This window comes from Macaca fascicularis, chromosome X, assembly GCF_037993035.2.
Source record: "Macaca fascicularis isolate 582-1 chromosome X, T2T-MFA8v1.1".
NCBI lineage: Eukaryota > Metazoa > Chordata > Mammalia > Primates > Cercopithecidae > Macaca > Macaca fascicularis.
The window spans coordinates 47497194-47518001 of record NC_088395.1 but is presented as its reverse complement, the minus strand read 5'-3'; the positions used below and the strand labels follow the sequence as shown (position 1 = coordinate 47518001).

The window sequence follows — 20808 nt, the reverse complement described above, 5'->3', positions numbered from 1 at the left end:
TAATTAGCTGGGCATGGTGGCGTATGGTGTATGCCTGTAATCCCAGCTACTCAGGAGGTGAGGGTTGCAGTGAGCCAAGATCACGCCACTGCACTCCAGCCTGGACGACAGAGTGAGACTCTGTCTCAAAAAAAAGAAAACATTACAAATGAACATATTATATTTGTGACATCTTTGGGAGAGATTGTCAAAATCATTGAGTTAAAGTTGTCAGTGTGAATAAAATTATTGTTATTATCGTAAGTTGCCATTACTAAAATGTATCACTACTAAGTTATAAATTATATTTGCCACTACTAGTAATAATAATAACCAATACAGAGAGCTGGATATGTGCCTAGCACTATTCTAAGTACTGTACATATATGACTTCACTGTCCCTCAGATTTAGGCATCATTTTTGTCCCCATTTTACAGATGCAGCAACTGAGGCATAGAGAGGTAAATATTATTTCCCCAGGGACACATAGCTAAGTCAAGGCAGAAACAGAAATGTTTTTCCTAAAATTTAATGCAGGCACTAATTAAATTTTTTCTTTTTTCCTTTTTTTTTTTTTTAAGACAGAGTCCCGCTGTCGCCCAGGCTGGAGTGCAGTGGCGTGATCTCGGCTCACTGCAACCTCCACCTCCCAGGTTCAAGCGATTCTCCTATCTCAGCCTCCCGAGTAGCTGGGATTACAGGAGTACGCCACCATGCCCGGCTAATTATTGTATTTTTTTTTATTTTTTTGAGATGGAGTTTTGCCCGGCTAATTATGTATTTTTAGTAAAGACAGGGTTGCACCATGTTAGCCAGGATGGTCTTGAGCTCTTGACCTCGTGATCTGCCCACCTTGGCCTCCCAAAGTGCTGGGATTACAGGCGTGAGCCACCGCACCCAGCCTAATTTTTTTTCTTAATGAGGTGGGGTGTGGTGGCTCACACCAGTAATCCCAGCACTTTGGGAGGCCAAGGCAGATGGATCATCTGAGGTCAGGAGTTGGAGACCAGCCTAGCCAACATGGTGAAACTCCATCTCTACTAAAAAAATACAAAAATTAGCCAGGAGTGGTGGCACGCTCCTGTAATCCCAGCTACTAGGGAGGCTGAGACAGAATCACTTGAACCCAGGAGGCGGAGGTTGCAGTGAGCCGAGATCACGCCACTGCACTCCAGCCTGGGCGAGAGAGCAAGACTTCATCTCAAAAATTAAAAATAAAAGTAAATAAATACATAAATAATTTTTTCTTAAAAATAATATTACAAAGACTCAACTTTTAAAAATACTGATCTAGCTCAAATCTTTATTTTTATAATTTCCTATTTTTAAAACTTTATTGAGATGTAATTCACATACGCACAATACAATTCATCCACTTAACATGACAATTAAATTAGCTTTAGTACATTCAGAGTTGTGCAACCATCACAATAGAATTTTAGAATATTTTCATCACCCCCAAGAGAAAACCAGCACCTGTGAGCAGTCACTCCATTTCTACCACCTACCCCCACCCCAGTCCTAGACAACCACTAATCTACTTTTTGTTTCCCCAGTTTTGCCTATTCTGGACATTTCATATAAATGGAATTATACAATATGTGGTCTTTCCCGACTGGCTTCTTTCATTTAACATGTTTTCAAAATTCATCCACATTGGCAGAATGTATCAGCACCTCATTTCTTTTTATTACTGATTAATATTTCATTTTATGAACATACCACATTTTGTGTATCATTTGATGGACATTTGGGTTGTTTCCACTTTTTGGCAAGCAGGAATAGCACTGCTGTGAACATCTGTGTTCAGGTTTTTGTGTGGACATATGTTGTCATTTCTCCCAGGTAGATACCCAAGAATGCAATTGCTGGATCACATGATACATTTATTTTTAACATTTTCAGAAATTGTCAAGCTGTTTTACAAAACAGCTGCACTATTTTACATCCTACCAGCAATGTAGAAGGTTCCAATTTGTCCACATCTTCTCCAACACTTGTTGTTATCTGTCTTTTGGATTCTAGCCATCCTGTGGGTGTGTAGTGTTATTGTGGTTTCAATTTCCATTTCCCTGATGGCTAGTTATGTCGAGCAGTTTTTCATGTGCTTACTGGGCATTTGTATATCATCCATAGAGAAATGTCTATTTGAGTCCTTTGTCCATTTTTGTTTACAGTTATTTATTTATTTGAGATGGAGTCTCGCTCTGTCAGCCAGACTGGAGTGCAGTGGCACGATCTCAGCTCACTGCAGCCTCTGTCTCCTGGGTTCAATCGATTCTCCTGCCTCAGCCTCCCGAGTAGCTGGGATTACAGGTCCATGCCACCACATCTGTCTAATTTTTGTATTTTTAGTAGAGATGGGGTTTCACCATGTTGGCCAGTCTGGTCTCGAATTCCTGACCTCAAGCGATCCACCCACCTTGGTCTCCCAAAGTGCTGGGATTACAGGCATGAGCCACTCCGCCCAGCCTTTGCCCATTTTTTAGTTGGGTTATTTATGGTTTTGTTTTTGTTTTTGTTTTTTTAGCAAAGTTTAAGTGTTCTTTGCGTGTGCTTTTTGTCCCATATCTAAGAAACCATTAAGGCACAGGATTTGAATGCATATCTGGCTCCAGCATTCATATTCTTAACCATTACACTACACTGCCTGTCTAGAAACTAAATGGCTGTTAGTAACATTGCACATTAAGTTATTACAAGGGTTTCATGTTTTGAGCTAAAAAACACCCATGGGGCAGACATCCTATATTCATCCTCCAACATCAGCACAGACTTCTGAAGGATTCTGGGCTAGAACTGTGATGCCATGTATTAGGGAGAAGGAATGAGTCTCGGGTGAGAGCAGGACTGGTCCCCATGCTGCACACCGCACACCACTGTGACCTCCATGTGCTTCCTCTCGGCCATCACAGTTTCTCCCAAACAGAAATTCACACACAGACACCCCTAATGCTGGGAGGTGTTCACTTTAACGAATTTTCTAGCAGGGTGATGGAAGCAAATCTAGTGACTCTAGGGCTATAGATATCCTGCCAGGAGGCCACACCAGGGCTCTGGAGCAGGCAGCCTCTCTGCAGGGACTGTTTCCCCAGGGCAGCCACAGCTAAAGAGGTCTACCTGGAAGGAAGGTGCTCCCCTGCAGCCTGCCATTCCCACTTGCTGTTTAATGCCACCCAGCTGCATCCAGGGTATGCAACAGTCCTTGGGATGGAGAAACAGTAGGAGACCAGAAAAGAGGCAAGAGGAAGCCTGAACACACCCAGGATTGAGGTAGCAAGAGGGAGGGTAAGGTAGCCTATTCCAGGCTTTGGGGAGTCACTAGAAGCAGCTTGAACAGTCTGGTTCCAGAAAATAGCTCAGGGCTGAGCAAACATGCCAGGACACTAGAAAACAGCCACAGGGACTGAGAAAGAGTCTTGCAGTGACATGAACAGCCAGAGTACAGTCCTTGTAGTTGGGACAGGCAAAGACTCTACAATAGTCAAACAGAAGAGGCAATTGTCACCACATGTCATGCAACAGTGAGAACTACCTTGGAAACAGCCAAAGAAACAAACAAACAGCCGGAGGCTTAAAGCAAAAGTGTCTGGCCTTGAAGAACAGCAGGATTGTTGAACATCTGGAGACCACAAACAGTCCTTGCATTTGGAAGACAGAGGAAAAGGGGATAAGACTCCACAGCCAAAAAAGACCAAGGGACAATCCCTGACGCTCAATAAACAGTCAGAAAAATAAGAAAATAGCCTGAAGGCCTGGGGAACTGCCAGAGTTGAAGGAAGCATTGCTGAGATTGAAAGAACAGTCAACAAACCAGTGTAAAGAGATCAGGGAACAATAACTGCACCTCATAGAGGGTCATCAGAAACTGTAGTGTCATCACAGAGATCAAAGCCACTATACTGATGACCAATGGGGAATCAACAGACACAGTGTTGGGAGCTACTGTAGCATCAGCAGACATGGCTGTGGGAACACATGACGGTCAAAGACACTGTACAGGTAGCTAATACAGGATCATCTGAAACCATGACGTGCTTTCATGACGGGTAGGCTCTAATGAACCCCAGGCATTATGCCGGGGCTCATGAGGTCAGCACACTGTACTAAGGGACAATGACGCATCAGTGTGGCAGGGATGGGGCTGATACTGTGATGGAGACAAAACCACTTTAGTGGTGGCTAATCAGCAAAGAGTGACTAAGGGCTAATGTGGGGAGAGCAGACAATAGGCTGATTTTTTATGAAGATTGAAGACGCTGTACTTGTGACCAAGATTAGCAGACACATAGCCGGGCGTGGTGGCGGGTGCCTGTAATCCCAGCTACTGGGGAGGCTGAGGCAGGAAAATTGCTTGAATCTGGGAGGTGGAGGTTGGAGTGAGCCGAGATTGTGCCATTGCACTCTAGCCTGGGCAACAAGAGTGAAACTGTCTCAAAAAAAAAAAAAAAAAAAAAGATTAGCAGATACAGTGATGACACTAAGATAGGATTGACAGATACTGTGATTGAGAAACATGAGGCAGACTCCATAGTGGTGTCTAGTAGACGGCAGACACAGTGCTGAGGCTCATATAATCAGATTACCAGACATAGTGATGGGCTCCAATGCAGGGCAGCATGTGCTGTGATGGGGCACCATTGCATTCAAAGACATTCTATGCATGGTTGATGGAGGATCACCAGGCAGTGATGGCAGTCAATACAGGGTCAGCAAACACTGTGACTGGGTCTTATGAGAGCCAAAGCCACTGTATTCATGGCCAATGGGTGACCAGAAAGCCAAAGCTAATGTGGAATCGGCAGATACTGTACTGGGAGTTCATGGAGGTTAAAGTCTCTGTTCTTGTGACTAAGTGGGGATCAGCAGAGTAATAGTTGCTAAAGTTGGGTCAGCAAAGACATTGCTGGGGCCTCATGGGTGCTGAGGAAACTGTACTGTTGGTTAATGGGGGAGCAACGAACAGTGATAAGAGCTAATCTGGGGTCAGCAGACTCCACTGAGGCCTCAGTGGGCCAATGATACAATACTAGTGGCTAATGGGGGGATTCAGCAGACAAAATGATGGAACTATGGTAAGGACAAAAATATGGTGATGGGCCCAAAAGCAGGGCATCTGTGCTGGTGGCAAGTAAACCAGAAGACATTCACGTATGGTTAGCAGATATACTCATGGGCTGTAATATATGGGCAGTTGACACACCATTAGGGGCTATTTTAGGGAAAGCAGACACCACTGGGTCCTCAAGCTTAAAATTCTTGCAACCCGATAAGGGGAGATCAAAAGACAGTGACATGGTCATGTGAGTTCTGGAGACATTGTGCTGAGGCCCAAGAGGACCAAAGTCATCATATTGGTAGCTAATTGGGGAACAGCCATTGGGTGCCATTGTGCTGTGCTGAGCCCACTGTGCTGTGGGCTCATGTGGCAAAGACACGGCACCCACAGCTAATAAAAAATCAGCAGAGAGGCCCAGCACGGTGGTTCACACTTGCAATCCCAACACTTTGGGTGGCTGAAGCAGGAGGATCTCTTGAGTCTAGGAGTTTGAGACCAGCCTGGGCAACATAGCAAGATCCTGTCTCCACAAAGAAATTTAAAAATTAGCCAGGCATGGTGGCGCATGCCTGTAGTCCCAGCAACTTGGGAGACTGTAGCCAATGGGGAATTAGCAAACAAAATGGTGAAGCTAACATGGAGTCAACAGACACTACATTAGGTCAACAGGAAGACAAAACACAGGGCTGTGAGCTAATGGGAGTCAGCTGTCATCATGCTAAGTCTAAAGGAGGGAAGTAAGACATGATACTGACTTAATGGAAGATCATCAGACACTAAGCTGAGGGTGAAGGTTGGTGATAAGACATGATGTGAGCTAATGGTGGGTGATCAGACATCGTGCTCTGGCTTAAAGGGGTGGTAAGAACTGCTCTGAATTAATGGAGGGGTTAGTAGACACTGGACTGCTGACTCATGGGGGTAAAAACTACTATGATGGTGGCTACTGGAGGATTGGCAGAGACTATCCTTAGGCTCTTGGGAGTCAAATCTACAGTGCAGTGTTGGCAAGTGAGGGAGCACCACAGATGGCGACAGTAGCTGATGAAAGTCAGTATACCCCAGACTGGGGCCTCAGAACATGTCATTTTCATGGGGCAAAACAATTTCTAAAGCCTTAGGAGGACCAAGTCGCCCACTGCCAAGAGTCTTTTATTTGCTCTAGCAATCAGTATTTCTGTTTTCCTCCCAGGCAGCCCAGACATGACTCCTGAAATGGGAACAGGGGATGTTTTATTGCTTTGTTTTCACATTTCAATTGAGATATAATTTATATACAATAAAATAAATAAACCTTAAGTTTACCCACTTGATGACTATTGTATTCACACTCCAATGAAGATATGGAGTATCTCCATCGCCCCAGTAAGTTCCCTCCTATCCCTTACAAGTCAATTTTCACTCCAGAGGCAACAACTGTTCTGTTTTGTGTCACTATAAATTATCTTTATTTATGTTTGGCATATTCCATAATAAAAATTTAAAAACATCAACCAGGCCAGGCGCGGTGGCTCACGCCTGTAATCCCAGCACTTTGGGAGGCCGAGGCGGGCGGATCACAAGGTCAGGAGATCGAGACCACGGTGAAACCCCGTCTCTACTAAAAATACAAAAAATTAGCCGGGCGCGGTTGTGGGCGCCTGTAGTCCCAGCTACTCGGGAGGCTGAGGCAGGAGAATGGCGTGAACCTGGGAGGCGGAGCTTGCAGTGAGCCGAGATCGTGCCACTGCACTCCAGCCTGGGCGACAGAGCGAGACTCCCTCTCAAAAAAAAAAAAAAAAAAATCAACCAGGCGCAGTGGCTCACACCTATAATCCCAGCACTTTGGGAGGCCGATGTGGGCAGATCATCTGAGGTCAGGAGTTCAAGGTCAGCCTGACCAACATGGTGAAACTCTGTCTCTACTTAAAAGACAAAAAATTAGTTGGGTGTGGTGGTGCATGCCTGTAATCCCAGCTACTCAGGAGGCTGAGACAGGAAAATCACTTGAACCCGAGAGGCAGAGGTTGCAGTGAGCAGAGATCATGCCATTGCACCTCCAACCCGGGCAACAAGAGCAAAACTCCATCTCAAAGAGAAAAAAAAGGGGGGGAGAAGCAGTGAGCTAAAGATCGGAAGTATTGATGAAATGGCATCTTGATATAGTTAATTAATACTTAATAGAGTGAGGGCATACTGCACAGAAAACACAAAAAATATATTTTATATATATTCAAATATATGCTGTATTGTGGGGTAGCTGATGAGTAATTCAAATACCTTGGGTCACGATAATCATTAAAGGATACTCAGGAAAAAAGCAAAAAAGTACTTAATTTAAAATTTTTTTTTTTTTTTTTGAGATGGAGTCTTGCTCTGTCGCCCAGGTTGGAGTGCAGTGGAACCATCCCAGCTCACTGCAACCTCTGCCTCCTGGGTTCAAGTGATTCTCCTGCCTCAGCCTCCCGAGTAGCTGGGATTACAGGCATGCACCACCAAACCCAGCTAATTTTTACTAGAGACGGGGTTTTGCCATGTTGGCCAGGCTGTCTCGAACTCCTGACCACAAGTGATCCACCCGCCTCGGCCTCCCAAAGTGCTGGGATTACAGGTGTGAGCCACCGTACCCAGTCAAGTACTTAATTTTTTATCAACTTACTGTGACATAGTGCAGTGCTACCAAATATTTAAGGTAAAGGATTCACTTTTACTTATCAAAAAGGTATAGAGTCCCAATAAGATAAATAAGCAAGAAGGTGGGGAAGAACCATTGTTTTGAGAGATGACTAATCTAATTGCAAACAACCTGCTGGCACAACAACCTGTTCCCAAATACCTTGTTCTGTGCAAAGCCCCAGCAGCACAAACTCATTCTTCACATAGCCCCTCCAGCACAACCCTATACAACTTCCCTCCAGCTCTTGCCTCTTTGCAGACAGCCCCTTTCTCTGCTGTGCTGCCCATTGCCTCCTTGCAACCTACTTTCCCTCTAATAGACTTGGTTTCTTTAATTCATGACTGTCTTGGTAAATCTTTTACCACCCGCGATGCCGGCCCCAGCCACCGACAAAAGGTACAATGAAAAACATTTTAAGACAAAACTGAGAGGCTCACCACTAACAGACTCTTACTAAAGGAAACTCTTTGGAGTATTTTTCAGGCACAGAAGAAAATGATCCTGGATGAAACGCAGAAAGTAATGAAGTGCAATCAAGGTGGTAAATATTTGGGTAAAATGAAATGAAAACTGCCCACATCAAACAAAAATGTTGTGCAGGGAGATGTGTGTGTGTGTGAGAGAGACACAAATATTATATATAAGTATATATATATAAACCCCACATCATTATATTTAGAAATATATGTGTGTATACCTGTATAAATGCAAAGCTGCTATTAAAAAGTTAACTTTCATAGACAATTTCTTGGAGAAAACCATAAAATACTACTGAAGGGTAGGAAAGATGAGTTAAAAAATAAATAAAGACAGGCCAGGTGCAGTGGCTCACTCCTGCAATCCCAGCACTTTGGGAAGCTGAGGCAGGCGGATCACTTGAGGTCAGGAGTTCAAGACCAGCCTGGCCAACACAGCAAAACCCTATCTCTATTAAAAATACAAAAATCAGGTGGGCGTGGTTGTGTGCACCTATAGTCCCAGCTACTCGGAAGGCTGAAGTATGAGAATCACTTGAACCAGGAGGCAGAGGTTGCAGTGAGCCAAGATTGCACAACTGCGTTCCAGCATGGGTGATAGAGCGAGATTCTGTCTCAAATAAATAAATAAATAGGCAAGGTGCAGTAGCTCACACCCGTAATCCCAGCACTTTGGGAGGCTGAGGCGGGCAGATCACCTGAGGTGAGGAGTTTGAGACCAGCCTGGCCAACATGGTGAAACCCCGTCTCTACTAAAAGTACAAAAATTAGCTGGGTGTGGTCATGTGCGCCTGTAATCCCAGCTACTCGGGAGGCTGAGGCATGAGAATTGTTCCATCCCGGGAGGCAGAGGTTGCAGTGAGCCAAGATCACGCCATTGCACTCCAGCCTGGGCAACAAGAGTGAAACTCAGTCTCAAAAAATAAAAAGAGAAAAGAAAAGAAGAGAGAGAGAGAGAGAGAAGAGAGAGAGAGAGAAGAGGAGAAGAGAAGAGAAGAGAAGAGAAGAGAAGAGAAGAGAAGAGAAGGAAAGAACAAAAGAAAGAAAGACAAACCACATTCATGGGAGCCAAGGCTCAAAGCCATTTCATACCTTTCAGATTGGCAATAATTTAAAGGACTGATAATAAGTGCTGCTGAATGGCAAAATGAAAACTTTCTCAAACTGCTCATGGGAGTATAAATTAATACAATTTGGAAGGGAAATGTCAATACTTAATAAAGTTTAAAAAAAAAAACCTTCTGTATCAATCAGAGCCAACAAGGAGACAAAAACCACACTAGTTATTTTAACAGAGAGAACTTATAAATAACTTTAACTAGTTATGAGGTTGTAAACCAAGTAAGTGAAGAGACAAAAAGAGAACATTAAAGTTATCAGGGAGGTAGCAACTGCAGAAAACAGCTGGGCTGGCATAACAAAGGGAAGAAGTTGACAATTTTTTTGGAGACAGGGTCTTGTTCTGTTGCCCAAGCTGGAGTGCAGTGGCGCAATCATGGCTTACTGCAGCTTCAACCTCCAGTCTCAGACTCCCAAGTACCTGGGACCACAGGTGTGGTCCCATGCCTAGCTGATTTTTGAATTTTTTTGTAGAGATAGGGTTTCACCATATTTCCCAGGCTGGTCTTGACTCCTGGGCTCAAGCAATCCACCCACCTTGGCCTCCCAAAGTGCTGAGATTACAGGCGCGATCCACTACACCCAACCATAAGTTGAAATTACTAAAACTTAGAAAGATGGAGGAGGGGTCCCACGTGGCTAGAATTCACATCTCTAAGGAGGTGACACCAGCCAGCTGATACTTGTGTCTCAGAGGGGATGGGCTACCATCTGTGAGTGCTGGAAAGCTGCAAACTAGATTAAACCGCTGCTATGACAAGGAACTGCTGGTGTCTGAGTGAAGAAGCAATGCTGAGCAGACACTCCAATGACCAAGAGCTAATAGGAATAGAAAAAAAAGGATCAAGTCCCTTCTTCCCTCTCCAGCCCCAAAGTGTATATCTAGTATCTCTTATTGGCAAGGCCCAACAGGGAGCAGTTGGCAAAGCCAAAATGTAGTTTGTAGAGTCACAAAGCACAGTCAAGAAGGGTGGGTTTGGAGCTGGGACACAATAGCTTAATAACCAGCACATTGCCTAAATCCTATGACCCATCAGTTCCACTTCTAGATTTAGACACTAAACTTGAAAAAGATACAAATGTCTTTTACTACGGGAATGGAGAGATAAATGACTAGTCAGACCTATACTTATCAACAAGGACAGATCTTGGAAAGGTAACATTACATGAAAAAAGCAAGCTGCAGAACTTTAAATACAGTGTGATCCCATTTATGTAAAATTATATAAAGACAATATAGTAGTATGTATTGCACACTTCATGCTATACCAAAAAACTCACAGGAGATTGAAATTCTAAATGTTGAAAGGAAAACCTTTAGAGGAAAGTATAGGAGAATATTATCATCTTGAAACTGATAATATTAAAACATAAAACTTTAGCCGGGCACGGTGGCTCACACCTGTAATCCCAACACTTTCAGAGGCCAAGGTGAGTGGATCACCTGAGGTCAGGAGTTAGAGGCCAGTCTGACCAACATGGTGAAACCCCATCTCTACCAAAAATACAAAAATCAGCCAGGCATGGTGGTGCACACCTGTAATCCCAGCTACTCAAGAGACTGAGGCAGGAGAAATGCTTGAACCCGGGAGGCAAAGGTTGAAACGAGCTGAGGTCATGCCATTGCACTCCAGCCTGGGCCACAGAGTGAGAGTCCATCTCAAAAAAAATAATAAATAAATAAATAAATAAAACAAAACTTCAGCAGAAGAAAACAGATGACAAAATTTTAAAAACCAATGACAGTCTGGGAGAAGATATTTGCAACGCACATGACTGGAAAAAAAAAAGGATTTTTATATTCTCATATGTTAAAAAACAACAACATTTAAACCAAAAAGCAAGAGATGAACAGCCCATTCGAAAACAATGAGCAGAGGACATGAACAGTCAATGCACAGAAAAAAAAACCCAAATAGCCAATCAACAGATAAGATGTTAACACACCACTAATTAGGGAAATCTGAATAAAAGCAATGAGCTATCCCCTAAGGGGATCAGGACATATTTTGATACAAATGTAGGTGCCAAATTTTCACAGGCTCACTGTGTGCCCTGGTGATCATATGCCCCAAGGAACTTGATCCAATGGTGAGGGAAGTCTTCAGACAGAGGCTTTCTTCATTGTATAACGCCAGGACCGGCCTATGTGAGTTCTCTGATGTTCTGTGAGATGTGCTTTCCGGCAGAAAGCTTTCCCACATTCTTGACACTCAAAGGGTCTCTCTCCTGTGTGAATTCGCTGATGCTCAATGAGGCGTACTTTCACATAGAAGGCATTTCCACATTCACTACATTCATAAGGTTTCTCTCCTGTGTGAGTTCTCCGGTGTTGACAGAGGGATTTCTTCATACTGAAGATTTTCCCACATTCACTACATTCATAGGGTTTCTCTCCTGAATGCATCCTCTGATGTTCAATTAGGCGTGCTTTCACATAGAAAGCATTACCACACTCGTTACATTCATAAGGTTTCTCTCCTGTGTGAATTCTCTGATGGATCCCAAGAGATGAGTGTACCCTGAAAGATTTCCCACATTCATTACACTGATAGGGCTTTTCACCTGTGTGAGTTCTCTGATGATTATTGAGAGTCATCTTCATTCGGAAGAATTTCCCACATTCACCACACTCATAGGGTTTCTCACCTGTGTGAATTCTTTGATGCTGATTTAGGGATTTCTTTGCACGGAAGTTTTTCCCACACTCCCCACATTCATAAGGTTTCTCCCCTGTGTGAGTTCTGTGGTGTTGGGTAAGGGATATCTTTACACGAAATGTTTTCCCACATTCACTACATTCATAGGGTTTCTCCCCTGTGTGAGTTCGCTGATGAATTGTGAGGGTTGCCTTCTCAGAAAAGGTTTTCCCACATTCAGTACATTCATAGGGTCTCTCTCCAGTGTGTGTTCTTGTATGTAGGATGAGTTGTGACTTCCTGCCAAAAGATTTCCCACATTCATTACATTCAAAGGGTCTCTCCCCTGTGTGAGTTTTCTGATGAGCAATGAGGTATGATCTTGCACTGAAGGTTTTTGCACATTCACCACATTTATAGGGTCTCTCTCCTGTGTGTATTCTCAGATGTTCAACAAGGTTTGATTTCCTGCAATAAGCTTTCCCACATTCATGACATTCAAAGTTTTTATCTCCTGTGGGTGTTCTTTTACGTCTAACAAAGCCTGTTTTCTCATGGAAGGCTTTCCCGCATCCATTATATTCAACATTTTGATCCAATGTTTGAATCTTCTGATGGTGAAGAAAGTCATTATCATGTCTGAGGGCATTATCCCCAACAGAACCATTGCCACACAGCAGTGAGAGAGATCCTTTAAAAACAAATCACAGCATGTCACTCATTTATGTAAAATCCCAAACTGGCTTCTCTTGTCACAGTATAAAATTAAACTCCTTAACACAACCTTTAAAACTCTATTCCAGCCGGGCACAGTGGCTCATGCCTGTAACCCCAGCACTTTGGGAGGCCAAGGTGGGCGGATCACTTGAGGTCAGGAGTTTGAGATCAGCCTGCCCAACATGGCAAAACTCCATCTCTACTAAAAATACAAAAATTAGCTGGCCATAATGGTGCCCACCTGTAATCCCAGCTACTTGGGAGGCTGAGGCAAGAGAATCACTTGAACCCAGGAGGTGGAGGTTACAGTGAGCCGAGATCGTGCCACTGCACTCCAGCCTGGATGACAGACGTGAGACTCCATCTGAAAAATACAAACAAACAAACAAAAAAAACCCTCTATTTCCTAAAAGCACATATCAATATCTATCCTTCTTACCTTGCACTGATTTTCTTTTCAACATCAAACATATGATGTATTTATTTGTTTCTGGTCACTTTCCCCTACTATATTGTAATCTCCAAGAGAACAGAGATATTATTTTATTCACTACCAGTTTCCCACATCTAGAACATACCCAGCATATAACTGATACTCATTTAAAGTTTCATGGATGACTAAATGAATATATGAACGAATGCCTGATAACAGAAAGCATCCAAGGCAATGGAGGGAAGGAAGAATAAATGTTGCCAGGTGTGGTGGCTCATACCTCTGACCCTAGCACTTCCAGAGGCCATGGCAGGTGGATCACTTGAGCCCAGGAGTTCAAGACCAGCCTGGCCAACATAGTGAGATTCTGTCTCAACAAAAATAATAATAATAATAATACAAAAATCAGCCAGGCATGGTGGTGTGCACCTGTAGTCCCAGCTACTAGGGAGGCTGCCCTGGAAAGGTCACTTAAAACGGGGCAGTTGAGGTGTTAAGTTGAGGTTGAACCATGATTGCACCGTTGCACTCCAGCCTGGGCAACAGAGAGATACTCTGTCTCAAAAAAATAAAAGAATAAATGCTTAAGATGAGGCAGAGATAAATAACAGTGGTAAATAACTTAAAAATCAAGATAAAGGCCAGGTGCGGTGGCTCACGCCTATAATCCCAGCACTTTGAGAGGCCAAGGCAGGTGGATCACTTGAGGTCAGGAGTTTGTGACCAACCTGGCCAACATGGTGAAACCCTATCTCTACTAAAAGTACAAAAATTAGCCAGGCGTGGTGGCATGCACCTGTAATCCCAGCTGCTCGGGAGGCTGAGGCAGGAGAATTGCTTGAGCCCAGGAGGCGGAGGTTGTGGTGAGCTGAGATCACACCACTGCACTCCAGTCTGGGTGACAGAGTGAGACTCCATCAAAAAAAAAAAAAAAATCAAGATAAAACAGGAGAAAGCACTGAAGTTTGAGTGTGATATTAAGATGTGTGACTTTGGTATCTGAAGCATGTAGACCTTCCGTCCTTATTTTCAAAGAGCTAGGACCTCTAAAAAGAGATTCCTAGAAAGTGTTGCACCCTTTGACCTGAATTTCCGGGCTCTTATTTCCCCTATTTTCCATATGTCCAGTTCTTGCCCACTTACCTGAGTAACGATGGCCTGAGGATTCCTCCTCTAATATCCACAGCTCTTCTCCTCGCTCCAACTTGAAAATCATCTCTGGTTTGGCCACGCAGAGGCCTGTTAATGGGAAATGGCACAGGACGTGGGCCAAGTTGTCTGAGCTCTAGGGCCTCTGATGGAGGAGGAAGGTGCATCTTCATGAGCTGCACAAGGAAGGGGGCCCATTTAAAGCTTTCATTGGGGAAGTAAGAACACACACATTTTTCCCGGTGCCCTAAACTGACTACTCATCTGTGACTCTCAATATCATTAAACCCTCACAAGGCTGCATATGTTACAGCAACCAAGAAAGGAAACACATGCTCCTAGGAGTTACATGGACAATCATCCTCACCCACAGATGCCAGGTTGCTGTAGGTCTCCAGCATCACATCCTTGTGCATGGTCCTCTGAGCAGGGTCCAGTCTGTGCCACTCCTGTCGGGTGAAATCCACAGCCACGTCCTCGAATGACACGGACCCCTGTAATAACAATCTCCAGTGATCAGAATGGGATGCATGAAAAAGATGTGCAGGAACTAATCTTCTCAGTGGAGCCCTGTTGAAAGTCGACTAAAAGGAGCTACACTGGATACCTGATTTCGTGTCTTGCTTGATATACTTTTGGGGTGGGGGGTACCCAGAACAGCTCTGTTACTGTGTTAATTTATTAATGCATGAAGAAAAGACCACTGCACTCCTGAGTTAACACTATGTGCCTCAGTAAGCATATTTCTGGAAAACCAATAAAAAAACAAACAAACACTATGTGTCCGGACATGTGCAAGTTGCTGGGTTAAAAAATGAAGAAGCAGTCTGGGCGCAGTGGCTCACGCCTGTAATCCCAGCACTTTGGGAGGCCAAGCTGGGCAGATCGCCTGAGGTCAGAAGTTCAAGACCAGACTGGCCAACATGGTGAAACCCCATCTCTACTAAAAATACAAAAATTAGCTGGGCTTGCTGGTGCACATCTGTAGTCCCAGTTACTCAGGAGGCTGAGGCAGGAGAATCGCTTGAACCCAGGAGGCGGAGGTTGCAGTGAGCCAAGATCACACCACTGCACTCCAGCTTGGGTGACAGAGCAAGACTCATCTTGAAAAAAAAAAAAAAAAAAGAAGAAGAAGAAGAAGCTGGCTGGGCATGGTGGCTCACATCTGTGATCATAGCACTTTGGGAGGCCAAGGCAGGCAGATCACTTGAGGTTAGGAGTTCAGACTAGCCTGGCCAACATGGTGAAACCCCATCTCTACTAAAAATAAAAAATAAAAAATAAAAATTAGCTGGGCATGGTGGAGGGTGCCTGCAGTCCCAGCTACTCAGGAGCCTGAGGCAAGAGAATCACTTGAATTCAGGAGGTAGAGGCTGCAGTGAGCTGAGATTGTGCCACTGCACTCCAGCCTGGGTGACAGAGAGACCCTGTCTCAAAACAAACAAACAAAATGTATTTATACTTATAAACAATACAGAAGTGCTGTTCTGTGGGAGAAAGGGAGACAGTATTGCTCCCAGGATAACTGCATGAACAGCTGGGATGAGGCTGGAGCCATATATAGACATTAGCAAAACAGGATAGACAATGAGTTGATGGAAGAAAAATTGAGATTGATTTTAGAGTTTATGGAACATACTGATGGAGATGTCCAGCTGGAGCTCAGGAGAGAAGGCTAGCAGAGGCCAAGGTTTGGGGAGGGTAAGATCATTTCAGTACCAGCTGAAACCACCAGAATAAATTGGATAGCTAAGAAAGAGCACAGTTTGAGAGAAGCACCAAGTACAGAGTTTGAGGAAGCACCAATATGCTATGAAGGTTGCAGAGTAAATTCTTGATATGGTTTGGATCTGCGTCTTCACCCAAATCTCATGTTGAATTGTAATCCCCAATGTTGGAGGTGGGGCCTGGTGGGAGGGGATTGGATTATGGGGGTAGTTTCTCATGGTTTAACACCATCCTCCCTTGGTGCTGTCATCGCCATAGTGAGTTCTCATGAGATCTGGTTGTTTAAAAGTGTGTGGCACCTGTGCCCCAATTCCTCCCGCTCTGGCCATGTAAGATGTGCCTGCTGTCTGGGCACAGTGGCTCATGCCTGTAATCCCAGCGCTTTGGGAGGCTGAAGCAGGCGGATAGCTTGAGCCCAGGAATTTGAGCAGACTGGGCAACATGGCGAAATCCTGTCTCTACAAACAAACAAAAATTAGCTGGGCATTGTGGTGCATGCCTATAATCCCAGCTACTTGGGGGACTGAGGCAGGAGGATCACTTGAGCCCAGGAGGTCGACGCTGCAGTGAGCCAAGATGACACCACTGCACTCCAGCCTGTGTGACAGAGCGAGATCCTATCTTACACACACACACACACACACACACACACACAAAGATATGCTGCCGGGCATGGTGGCTCACGCCTATAATCCCAGCACTTTGGAAGACTGAGGTGGGTGGATCACCTGAGGTCAGGAGTTTGAGACCAGCCTGGCCAACATGGTGAAACCCCATTTCTACTATAAATACAAAAATTAGCGGGGCGTGGTGGTGCACACCTGTAATCCCAGCAATCCCAGCTACTCAGGAGGCTGAGGCAGGAGAATCGCGAATCACTTGAACCCAGGAGGCGGAGGTTGCAATGAGCTGAGATCATGCCCTTGCACTCTAGCCTGGGTGACAAGAGTGAAACTCCGTTTAAAAAAAAAAAAAAAAAAAGTTATTTCTTCCTCTTTGCCTTCTGCTATGGATTGGAAGTTTCCTGAGGCCTCCCCAGAAGCCATTATGCTTTTTGTAGAGCCTGCAGAACCATGAGCCAATTAAATCTCTTTTCTTTATAAATTACCCAGTCTCAGGTATTTCTTTATAGCAATGCAAGAACAGACTAATACAATTATTAGATGGTAGAAATAGAACCAGGAAAGTGTGGGGTCTTGGAAGGTAGGAGGGGAGACAGTTTCAAGTAACAGTGCCATTTCCAGTTTAAAGTGATAGGTAAGAAATGAGCCAGGTATGGTGGTGCAGGCCTGTAATCCCAGCTACTCAGGAGGCTGAGGCAGGAGAATTTCTGAACTCGGGAGGTGGAGGTTGCAGTGAGCCAAGTTCCATCTCAAAAAAAAAAAAAGAGAAAGAAAGAAAAGAAATGGAAGATATATTACTATATACCCCCAACGACATTAAAATGAGAATAAGAGAATGCCATGAACATCTTTATTCACATAAATTCACCAACTTAGATGAAATGGACCAATTCCATGAAATATATAAAACACCAAAACTTACCCAAAGAGAAACTGACAACTGAATGGAATATCAATTAAAGAAACTGAATTTGTGGTTTAAAACCTTCCAAAAAAGAAATTCCCAGGCCTTGATAGTTTCACTAGTAAATCCTACCAAATATTTAAGGAATACATCAGTTCTATACAATCCTTCCTCTTCCATTTTCTAGACAAGGACACTTCTCATTTTATGAGGCCATCATTATCCTGATTACAACATCAGACAAAGACATGACAAGAAAAGAAAACTGCAGTCCAATATCCCTTATAAACATAGAAGTTAAAAGCCTCAACAAATATTAGCAAATCAAATCCAGCAACATATGTAAACACATAGCATGATCAGTTGGTGTTTATCCAGAGTATGCAAGGTTGGCTGAACATTTTTAAATCAATCAATATAATCCACCATGTTAAGAAACTAAAACAGAAAAACCACACAATCATCAATTGATACAGAAAAGTCATTTGACAAAATTCAACATTGATTCCTGACAAAAATTCTCATCAAAGTAGGAATAGAAGGAAACTTCTCTGACCTGCTAAAGATCATCTACCAAAAACCTACAGCTGACATCATACGTAATGAAAAAGACTGAATGCTTTCCCTAGAAGATCAGGAAAAAGGCGAGAGACGTCCACTTTTACAAATCCTATTTGAAATCAAAATCCTACTCAAAGTCCTACTTTAGTGAAATCAGGCAAGAAAAAGGAAATAAAAGGCATATAACTGGTTGGAAAGAATAAATAAAACTGTCTCTGTTCTCACACAATATGATTGTCTATGTAGAAAATCCCAAGGAATCTACAAAGAAGCTCTTGGCCGGGCGCGGTGGCTCAAGCCTGTAATCCCAGCACTTTGGGAGGCCGAGGCGGGTGGATCACGAGGTCAGGAGATCGAGACCATCCTGGCTAACATGGTGAAACCCCGTCTCTACTAAAAAAATACAAAAAACTAGCCGGGCGTGGTGGCGGGCGCCTGTAGTCCCAGCTACTCGGAGGCTGAGGCGGGAGAATGGCGAACCCGGGAGGTGGAGCTTGCAGTGAGCCGAGATCGGGCCACTGCACTCTAGCCTGGGCCACACAGCGAGACTCCGTCTCAAAAAAAAAAAAAAAAAAAAAGAAGCTCTTAACAAGACTGCAGGACACAAAGTCAACTCATCGAAGTCAATCATGTTTCGGCTGGGCATAGTGGCTCACACCTGTAATCCCAGCACTTTGGGGAGCCCAGGCAGGCATATCACCTGAGGTCAGGAGTTCAAGACCAGCCTAGCCAACATGGCGAAACCCTGTCTCTACTAAAAATTTTAAAACTTAGCCAGGTGTAGTGGTGCGTGCCTGTAATCCCAGCTACTCAGGAGGCTGAGGCAGGAGAATCGCTTCAACTGGGGAGGTCAAAGTTGCATTGAGCCAAGATCGTGCCACTATACTCCAGCCTGGGTGACAGAGTGAGACTCTGTCTCAAAAAAAAAAAAAAAAAAAAAGAGAGAGAGAGTGAGAAAGAAATACAGTAAATGTAATATATACACACAGTAATTACAACATAAAATAAAATGAGAGAACTGAGACCAAGCTTAACAGTAATGTGAATAAATACAAATGGGCTTAATTCACTTATTACAAGAAAAAGGGGGGCAAATGTGGTGGCTCACACCTATAATCCTAGCACTTTGGGAGGCTGAGGCGGTAGGACTGCTTGAAGCCAGGAGTTCAAGACCAGCCTGGCCAAATAGGAAGACACCATCTTTATTTATTTAAAATAATAATAATAATATTTTTAATAAAATATTAAAGCTAAGCTACGAGGACACAAAGGCATAAGAATGATACAATGGACTTTGGGGACTGAGAAGAAAGGGTGGGAGGGGGGTGAGGGACAAAAGACTACACATTGGGTATACAGCTCGGGAGATGGGTGCACCAAAATCTCAGAAATCACCACTATAGGACTTATTCATGTAACCAAACACCAACCATTCCCCAAAACCTACTGAAATAAAAAAGAAACTGAAAAATAAAAATGAAAAAAAACTAAAAATATGTAAAAGCTACGTTTTCCATGTAAAGTCAGCAAAGTATCAAAGACAACTGCATTTAATTACTACTATTACAGATGTCTGGCTGGGCTATTCTGTTGATGGGTCAGCAATATTTAGGTGAATAATAAAATAAAAACATATACAATCAAAAAATAAATAAATAAAATAAAAAGGGTTTAACATTGCCTCATAAAGCAAAGCCCAGCACTATGCTGCATACAAGAGCCATGCTTAAAACACATTCATGCAAAAGGCTAAAATTAAAAGGGTTGGACAAAAATTTACCAAATGCCTAATAAACCTGCACGTGTTCCTGATGCGGTTTGGCTCTGTGACTCCATCCAAATCTCATGTTGAATTACGATCTTCAGCGTTGGAGGAGGGGCCTGCTGGAAAGTGATTGGAACATGGGGGTAGATTTCCCTCTTGTTCATTTTTTTTTTTTTAAAGACAGAGTTTTGCTCTTGTTGCTGAGGCTGGAGTGCAGCGGCGCCATCTTGGCTCACTGCAGCCTCCACCTCTGGGGTTCAAGCGATTCTCCTGCCTCAGCCTCCTGAGTAGCTGGGATTACAGGCGCATGCCACCATGCCCAGCTAACTTTTTGTATTTTTAGTAGAGATGGGGTTTCATCATGTTGGCCAGGCTGGTCTCGAATTCCTGACTTCAGGTGATTCACCCACCTTGGCTTCCCAAAGTGCTGGGATTACAGGTGTGAGCCACCACGCCCGGCCTCCCCCTTCTTCTTGTGATAGTGAGAGTTCTCACAAGATCTGGTTGTTTAGTGTGTGGCACTTCCCCCTTTGCTCTCTCTCTCCTGTTGCCATGTGAGACATGCCTTGCTTCTCCTTCACCTTCCACCATAATTGTAAGTTTCCTGAGTCCTCCCCAGAAGCAGAAGCCTGTCCAGCCTGTGGAACCATAAGTCAATTAAACCTCTATTCTTTTTTTTTTTTTTTTTTTTTTGAGACGGAGTCTCACTTAGTCACCCAGGCTGGAGTGCAGTGGCGTGATCTCGGCTCCGCCTCCCGGGTTCACACCATTCTCCTGCCTCAGCCTCCCAAGTAGCTGGGACTACAGGTGCCTGCCACCACGCTCGGCTAATTTTTTGCATTTTTAGTAGAGACGGGATTTCACTGTGTTAGCCAGGATGGTCTCGATCTCCTGACCTCATGATCCAGCCACCTCGGCCTCCCAAAGTGCTGGGATTACAGGCATGAGCCACTGCGCCTGGCCTAAACCTCTATTCTTTTTTTTTTTTTTTTTTTTTTT

General features: G+C 43.9%; 1 protein-coding gene across 6 annotated transcripts in view; it reads right to left on the bottom strand.

The window, feature by feature from the left end:
* Window positions 1-10487: 10487 nt before the first annotated feature.
* Window positions 10488-20808, bottom strand: part of ZNF157 (zinc finger protein 157) — a 50154-nt gene continuing 39833 nt past the window's right edge. For 2 of the 6 annotated variants that reach the window (XM_065538759.2, XM_074029944.1), the window contains exons 3-6: window positions 14596-14722; window positions 14223-14404; window positions 12888-13010; window positions 10488-12620 (exon numbers count right to left, since the gene is read on the bottom strand). In XM_065538759.2, coding sequence (XP_065394831.1) covers window positions 11395-12620; window positions 12888-13010; window positions 14223-14295 — 1422 coding nt within the window. In that variant the 5' untranslated portion in view covers window positions 14296-14404; window positions 14596-14722 and the 3' untranslated portion in view covers window positions 10488-11394. The remainder of the gene's footprint in view (window positions 12621-12887; window positions 13011-14222; window positions 14405-14595; window positions 14723-20808) is intronic. The other 4 variants (XM_065538758.2, XM_074029943.1, XM_045383526.3 and 1 more) reach the window with 3 other exon arrangements.